At 61.8% G+C, this 7,318-nt stretch overlaps 1 protein-coding gene and 1 long non-coding RNA gene across 4 annotated transcripts in view; both read left to right on the top strand.

The window, feature by feature from the left end:
* The window catches only part of LOC120883394, a 4,186-nt gene extending 3,319 nt beyond the window's left edge, over positions 1–867 (top strand). The window contains exon 3 of the long non-coding RNA XR_005725761.1: positions 137–867. This is a non-coding gene — a long non-coding RNA (uncharacterized LOC120883394). The remainder of the gene's footprint in view (positions 1–136) is intronic.
* RASA3 (RAS p21 protein activator 3) overlaps positions 1–7,318 on the top strand; it is an 83,162-nt gene that overhangs the window by 57,991 nt on the left and 17,853 nt on the right. For all 3 annotated transcript variants that reach the window (XM_040267495.1, XM_040267499.1, XM_040267498.1), the window contains exons 6-10: positions 2,961–3,041; positions 3,488–3,560; positions 4,593–4,669; positions 5,959–6,063; positions 6,884–7,040. In XM_040267495.1, the coding sequence (XP_040123429.1) occupies positions 2,961–3,041; positions 3,488–3,560; positions 4,593–4,669; positions 5,959–6,063; positions 6,884–7,040 (493 nt within the window). The remainder of the gene's footprint in view (positions 1–2,960; positions 3,042–3,487; positions 3,561–4,592; positions 4,670–5,958; positions 6,064–6,883; positions 7,041–7,318) is intronic.

Here is a 7,318-nt window from a genome sequence, read left to right as displayed (position 1 = left end):
GTGAGTGTGCCTGCAGGTGTGCAGGGGAGAGTGTGCACCTGTGTGTGTATCTGCAGGTGTGCAGGGGTGAGTGTGCACCTCTGTGAGTATCTGCAGGTCTGCAGAGGTGAGTGTGCACCTCTGTGAGTGTCTGCAGGTCTGCAGGGGTGAGTGTGCACTGTTTGGGTGAGCTCAGCTTGGGTTGTGCCTTTGCCACTGGGATGGGCTCTGGGCAGACGGCTCTGAACAGGCTCGAGTGCCAGGTCTGCGCTGGTGCAGTGACGTCCCTGGGAGGAGGCTGATGAGCCCAGATGCGTCTCCCGTGTGCATCCTGGGAGGCAGCATGTCAGGTCTCCTTTTCTCTGAGATGTTTGGGTGGCTGCAGTCAGGCTGTCCACTTGCCACTCGGAGCCTTCCGAGCGCTGGTCGGTGAGGAGGGGCGGTGCCGGCCGGCAGGTGGCTGTCTGGCAGGTGGCTGGTCCCACGTCCAGGCACACCGCCGAGACGCCAGGTGCAGGAGGAGCTGCTCCCCGACTAAGCTGCTGGCAGGACACCGTTGTCCCTGAGGCTCCAGAGTGAGCCCACCCTCCTGCCTTCTTCCTGATTCACAACTGGATGTGATCAGAATCCTTTAGCCTTGAACTTGGGCCTTTGGCACAGTGTGGGGCAAGTGAGTCCCTCCTCCTGCTTCCAGCCCCAGGGCCGCAGCTTCCTGCTCCCCCGACTGAGGACCTCCTCCCACCCTCCCACCTGTCGGGTCGCCCTGTGTGTTCCTCCCAGGGAGATCCACCCACTGTCCCACTGTGGCTGCTGGGCTACCAAGCCCCCGGGCCTCTCAGGGTGTCACCTTCACACAAACCCCTCTCCAGGCCTCTCAGGGTGTCAGCCCCTCACACAAGCCCATCCCCAGGCCTTTTGTGGTGTTACCCTCACAGAAGCCCCATCCCCAGGCCTCTCGGGGTGTCAGCTCCTCACACAAGCCCCCTCCTTGGGTCCCTCGGGGTGTCTGCCCCTCCCTGGGCCCCTCACAGGAGCCTAGCTCACGGCTTCACGCCCATCCCTGGAAATGTGCCTAAGATTCTTGTTTAGTGAGAAGTTAGTTCACAGAGGGAGGAGCATGACCCCAGACCAGATCTGTAGCAAGGAGAGAAGGGCGACATTCCAGAAAGAAAGGTGGAAGGGAAAGACATTCGCTGACATTATTGAAGCCCACCCCATCCAGTGGGCACAGAAACGGAGAGAGGGTCGCCCACTCGCAGAGCGGGAGCAGCGGAGCTCTGCCTGGAGAGAGGAGGTCCCGTGAACGGCCAGGACCGCCAGGCCCCTCGAGGGGCAGAAGCCACCCTGGTGCCCGTCTGCAGGCATGAACGGGACCTTGGTCTCCCCAAAGCAGGAAGGCGGGACACGCAGACCCTCGGCGTCCGAATGGGGTTAGGGCTCTGCTTCCAGCCAGGATGGGACAGTGGGACGCGTGCCCTCTCTCACCTCAAAGAACCAAGGAGAGCTGACGCCGTCTGCAGCAGCCACGCGGACGGGGTCGGCCCCCACGGGAGGAAGCAGACGACGTCACCGCAGGCCCACTTTTGTCCCTGACGTGCATTGGTGACAGCCAGCGAGCTCCCCCAGCAGAGCCCAGGGCGAGTGAGGAGAGACACGGAGCCGGGGCGTCTTCTGCGGGCAGCACACTCGGTGGCACTCCCTGGACCTGCATGAATGGGCAGGGTGGAGCCCCTCAGGGCCGGGTGAGCAGGAGGGCTGAGGGCGAAGGGGCCGCAGAGCTGGGGGCCGTTCGAGTCTCCCCCAGCCCAGCGGAGAGCACGCGCTCACTCGGACACCCAGCAGACCAGACTGTCCCCAGACGGGGCCACCAGCACCTCCCGGAGAGAGCTGCGGGGTAGTCTCTTCAGACAAGAGACCACAGCCTCTGACGGCACAGAGGGGCCCAGAACCCGGGCACCGACAATGTGAGGCTCACAGCATCCAGCCAGGAGTTCAAGCGGGAGCAAGGCCTGTCCAGCAACAGACCAGGGCGCCAGGTGATGGTCAAGGGCAGTCCAAGAGCTGGTGGATCACGATCCAGACCCAGAGGGAGCCAGGAGCCAGGGCCGCTGATGGAGCAAAGCCTGAGATGGGGTTTCCCTGCCTGAGGCGCACGTTGGAAGGAGCACACAGGCCAGGGCTGGAAGCGCCTGCAGTGCTGGGCCGCCAGGCTCCCGAGAGCACAGACCGAGTCCCGCCTCCTGCCCGACCAGGCTGCGTAGACCTCCCTCGAGCTCCTGGGGTCGGAAGGCAGGGGCTTCGCTCTGGGAACTCTGCACTGCCGACAGAGGACGTCACCTGCCGTATCATAAACAGAGGGCGCTGCGCCTCCAAGCCAGCAGCCACTGCAGCCGCCCCCAGCAGCGCCTTCCTCCAACGGTCTCAGGGTGGACAGTCCAGGACTCTGGCCTCAAAGAGCAGAGATGCCCATCGGAGGAATGATCTCAGTGAGCCCAGACTCCCGCCTTTATCTTCCCATGTGTGGAAAAGCACTAAACTCCTTAACCCGAGGTGTCTGGGTTTAATGAACCGTGACCTTTTGATGTTCCGACCACCTGGTCTTTCTCCCAGGCGCTCCTTTCTACCCTGGTGCTCTCACTTGTTCAGGGCCATCTGAGAGACTGCCTCCTGGGCTAGCTCCTCAGAAAGTCCACCACGTAAACACGACCCTCGGCTCCTGTGCTTTGATTTCAGCCAACACTGGAAACGTGTCTGTCCTTCCCATGGGCGCACACACACTTCCTCTTGCCCCCAGGTGCTTGCTGCCCGCTGATCAGAGTGTCCATCTCTGTTTATTAGATGGGAGCCTGGGAAGTGCTTTGCAGGGACTTGTGGCTCTTGGCCTGAGCTGTTGAGACATCTGCCCTCCCAGACTTCCGGGTGGCTGTGAGAGACGGCCCCTGGGCCTCAGATGCCCTCCTGACCTCCACTTCTCTCCTCAGCATCCTCGAGTGCCAGGGCCTCCCCATCGTGAACGGGCAGTGTGACCCCTACGCCACCGTGACCCTGGCGGGACCGTGCAGGCAAGTACAGCCTCAGCTGCAGAGTGGGCGAGGTCGCTGAGGTGGGGCTTCCCTCCTGAAAGCAGGTGGGCCAGGCAGGCTGAGTAGGTCTCACTTCCTTCTGTTTCCTTCATGGCCTAAAGTTTGTAAGAAGAAAGCCTTCCTGTTCTTCACATGGGTGTTTCTGCCTCAGTAAAGGGTCCTGATTTGCATACCATCTGGTGCTGGAGACACAACCGCTGGTGGTTGAGGCTGGGTGGTCTGTGTCCTGGAGGGCCAGGTGGTCTGTGCCCTGAAGGGCCGGCCAGGTGATCTGTGCCCTGGAGGACCGGGTGGTCCGTGCCCTGGAGGGCCGGCCGGGTGGTCCGTGCCCTGGAGGGCCGGGTGGTCTGTGCCCTGGAGGGCCGGGTGGCCCTGCCTTCGTGGAATCGTGGTGTTTTCCATCCGATCCTTCCCCTCGAATGCAGGTCAGAAGCGAAGAAGACGAAGGTGAAGAAGAAGACCAACAACCCCCAGTTTGACGAAGTGTTTTATTTTGAGGTCGGTGTTTCAGTGGCACAAACACAATCGATAACCACACCCCGGGGTCTTTGGCAAAAGGGCCCTCGGTCACTGCTGCGGAGAGTTCTGGGGTGCTGTCCCGCACCTGGAGTCCCTCCCACCCTGCAGCATGAACCCCCAGGAGCGCCTTCGTTCCCTGGGCAGAAAGGCTGCTTGCTGCTTCCAGTTGGACCCGGGTTTGTGTTGAATGCTGACAGGTCAATACTTCCCAAACTACCAAGACTTTGGGGCTTTGGCTGGCTGGGTTTGGGCTTTCTGCTCCACCCAGTCTCCCCTGAGCAGCAGAGGGAGGCTTGTTTTACCACAAATAGTGAGGGTTTCGGGGGTGGGAGTAGTGCACTCAAACGAGAGCCCCCACCTGCCCCTTGGAACCAGAACCACCAGTTGGCTGGTGGGTGAGGGCCAGGCGGGCACAGAACTGCCAACCACTGCTCAGAGGTGCCAGCCCCAGTAACGCTCGAGAGGCCATTGACCCCCCACAAAGGCCACCACAGGTGAGCATGAGGGTCTCCCTCCCATCTCCGTGGTTCACTGCCCAGCACGGGGAGGGCGGAGCAGCCGTGCCCCTACGCGGCAACCATGGCATCGGGGCTCCCAGAGCAGAGTGGGTGCGCCACCCTCCAAGGGGCAGTGGGCAGGGCTTCTGGAGTGGGGCTGGAAGGGGTGGGCACGGAGTGCTGGAGCTGCAGGGAACGGAATCTATTGCGGAAGCTGTCGGGACTTTGCAAACGAACTTGGAGGGATGGGTCAGGATGTGCGGGGGTCACTGGCCTCTTCCGCCTGGGCCCTCAAAGGGATGGGCACCGGTGGCCTCATCGGGCGGCTGTGGAGGCCTGGAGGCACAGCCTGAGAGCCTGGGTGAAGAACCTGTGCCGTCCTGGGATGTGCTTGTTGTAGCCAAGAGGAAAAGGTGGCCAGCCCTCCCTCACGGGGTGTACCTGCAAGGCTGGGCGGGAGTGAGCCAGCGGCCAGGGCCAGCAGAGGCCTGACGCTCGCTCTCCGTGCCCGCAGGTGACCAGGCCCTGCAGCTACAGCCGCAAGTCCCACTTCGACTTCGAGGACGAGGATGTGGATAAGCTGGAGATCCGGTGCGTGAGGGCGTTTGGGGCCAAGATTCCCAGGCAGTGTGCTCGGGCTCCTGCCTCCTGCTGGACCCTTGTGCTGTGTTTGGAAACTGGGCAACATCCATGAAGCTTACGGTGAACGGTGTTGGATCGCAACCTCCAAAGATTTAGCTTCAGGACCGGGGACCAGGCTTGATCACTCAGAGCTTTTGTCTGGCAGAAGATTTATTACAGTGAAAAAAGAGAGAGAAGGCTTCTGACACAGACATCAGAAGGGGGATGGGGAGTGCTCCCCTCGCTAGTCTGATCGAGGCTTTAAGCACTTTTGCCAGACTCACTCCCACAGCATACTCTTAAGATAGCAAGGTTAGTCAGAAGGTTCCTGTTAAGAGGAAGAAACTTGTCCTTGAGCAAGATGTTGTTGTTATATAATCATTAGTACAGAGCTTAAGGAAAAGCACACCTTTGAGCAAGATGAATTGTTCTGTATTGTTGTGTAAAAAGTTAGTCTTGAAGATTGTTGTCATAACAACTCAGAGTTTAAGAAAAAATGTCTTATGTGACTAAGACAAAGCAATGTAGAAAAACGTTTGTCCCTTTCTTCTCCTCGAGGCCCGTTTGCCCCTTTCTCCTCCTCGAGGGCCCCGGAATCCTGACCAGCCTGCCTAAGATGTAACTGTCTCATCTACAGACAGGAGCATCAGTTTTCTGGATCATTTTAGCACGAGGATGCTGGGAGGTGGCTAGAGGCCACTTTGCAGTGTCTCCCCGGGTGCAATGCAAAGGTTCCAAGCCCCTCTGCGTGTGAGGCCTGGCCCGGCACATGGTTCCACTGCTTCAGGGCCCCGAGGTGGTGCCTCTAGCAAGGCCCGGCATCCCTCTGGGCCTCGCCAGCCCTCTTGCCTCCCTGGCTGCAGCTCCACCCTCTGTGTCTGGGGACAGATCATAAGCCTGAGTCTGGGGTCGCCACAGTGGGTCTGACCACCATGCTTGTGAGAACTGTAGGGCTTCTCCAGATTTGACACCATTTCAGTTTGCTTTCCTGTGGGTCAGGATTTCCCGTGAAGCCTGGGGTTCTGACACTCAGTTGGGGGCAGGCTGGGGTCTATCCTGCAAGACCAGCCTCTGCGTAGCGACAGGCCGTGGGCTGGGGCTCTGGGCGAGCCACTCTCTCTCCAAGGGCCTGAGCGCTTGGACCTCAGGCTTCAGCTGTGCTCAGAGTGGCCTGCGGGCCTGTCCTGCCCCAGCTCTGGGCTTCAAGGCTCCCATTGCCTGGCTACCCGGTAAGAGGCCCCATGCCTTCTGCCTTCCAGGGTGGACCTGTGGAACGCCAGCAACCTGAAGTTCGGGGACGAGTTCCTGGGGGAGCTGAGGGTCCCACTGAAGGTGCTGCGGCAGTCCAGCCCCCACGAGGCCTGGTGAGGCCCCCAGCCCGGCAGCCAGCGGCTTCACCACCCTGCCCCACCTCTGGGGTGGGGGCAGGCGCGGATCACTTGCCTCACGCCTCACCCCAGAGCCCACTCACTTGCGAACATGTGGGCAGACGGTGCTGTGCCCCAGGGAGCGTCCATCCCAGGAAACTGGAATTCCTGTTTCTGTTCCCAGGCGGCCCTGCTTGACCAACAGCCTGGCCTTGGGACGGGGCTGGATGGGAGGCCTGCAGGTGGTCAGTGCCTCAGCCGCTTCATACCTCAGGCTGCCTGGCAGGGGTGCTCGGGGCAGCTGGGTGCTGCAAGGCCGTGGGTGGGCCGGGAGGACAAGGGTATCCGTCAGGAGCACCGCTGGTTGCCCCTGTGCCTGGGGCCACCCAGCCCATAGTACGAGCCCCCCCTCCCCGCTAATGTCCATTTCTGAGGGTCTTTCCACCCGGGGCTGCTCAGTGATGGCCGTTTTCCGGGGTCAGTCTCCAGGGAAAACGGTTTCACTGCAGAGCCTCCTGCACTGCTCACGGCCCTGCCCCTTCTTCTCACTCCCACACCCCCCCTTCTGAGTCTGTGGCTCTGTGATCAGCCCAGAGTGAATGACCATGGGGGCTGCCCCCCCTGCAGACTCCGTGGGGGGCACCCGGTGGGGGACCCTCCAGGAGCAGGGACTCTGTGGGTGGGGTCAGGGGGCGTCCCGCAGTGTCCACGAGCCCCCTCGCCTCAGACGCTGACCAGCCCGTGTCAGGAGGACCGCTGCAGCAGGGTCCCTGGGGAGCGGCAGCCTCATGCCGCCTGTCCGTGGGTCTCGCACCAGGTACTTCCTCCAGCCTCGGGACAACGGCAGCAAGAGCTTGAAGCCAGGGGATCTGGGCTCCCTGCGCTTGAACGTGGTCTACACTGAAGATCATGTCTTCTCCTCCGACTACTACAGCCCTCTGCGGGACCTGCTGCTGAGGTCGGCGGACGTGGAGGTACCTGCACGGCCCCCCGGGGCCCTGCCCCCCTCCACCCGGCACCTGGTAGCCTCCCGCCACCCCCGCCCCTCAGCCTGGACCTCCCGGCCTGCCTAGTGCTCAGGATGGTCTGTGTCTCCCTTTACTGGGGGTGGGGACCCCACAGCCCACAGGAGAGCCACAGACCCCACACCCCCACACGGGAGCCCCACACATACACGGGAGCCATGGACCCCACACCCCATGGGAGAGCCACGGACCCCACACCCCCACACGGGAGCCACGGGAACCCCACA

Source organism: Oryx dammah, unplaced genomic scaffold (assembly GCF_014754425.2).
Source record: "Oryx dammah isolate SB20612 unplaced genomic scaffold, SCBI_Odam_1.1 HiC_scaffold_24, whole genome shotgun sequence".
Lineage (NCBI taxonomy): Eukaryota > Metazoa > Chordata > Mammalia > Artiodactyla > Bovidae > Oryx > Oryx dammah.
The sequence above is the reverse complement of the archived record's forward strand: the minus strand, read 5'-3'. Positions and strand labels throughout refer to the sequence as shown.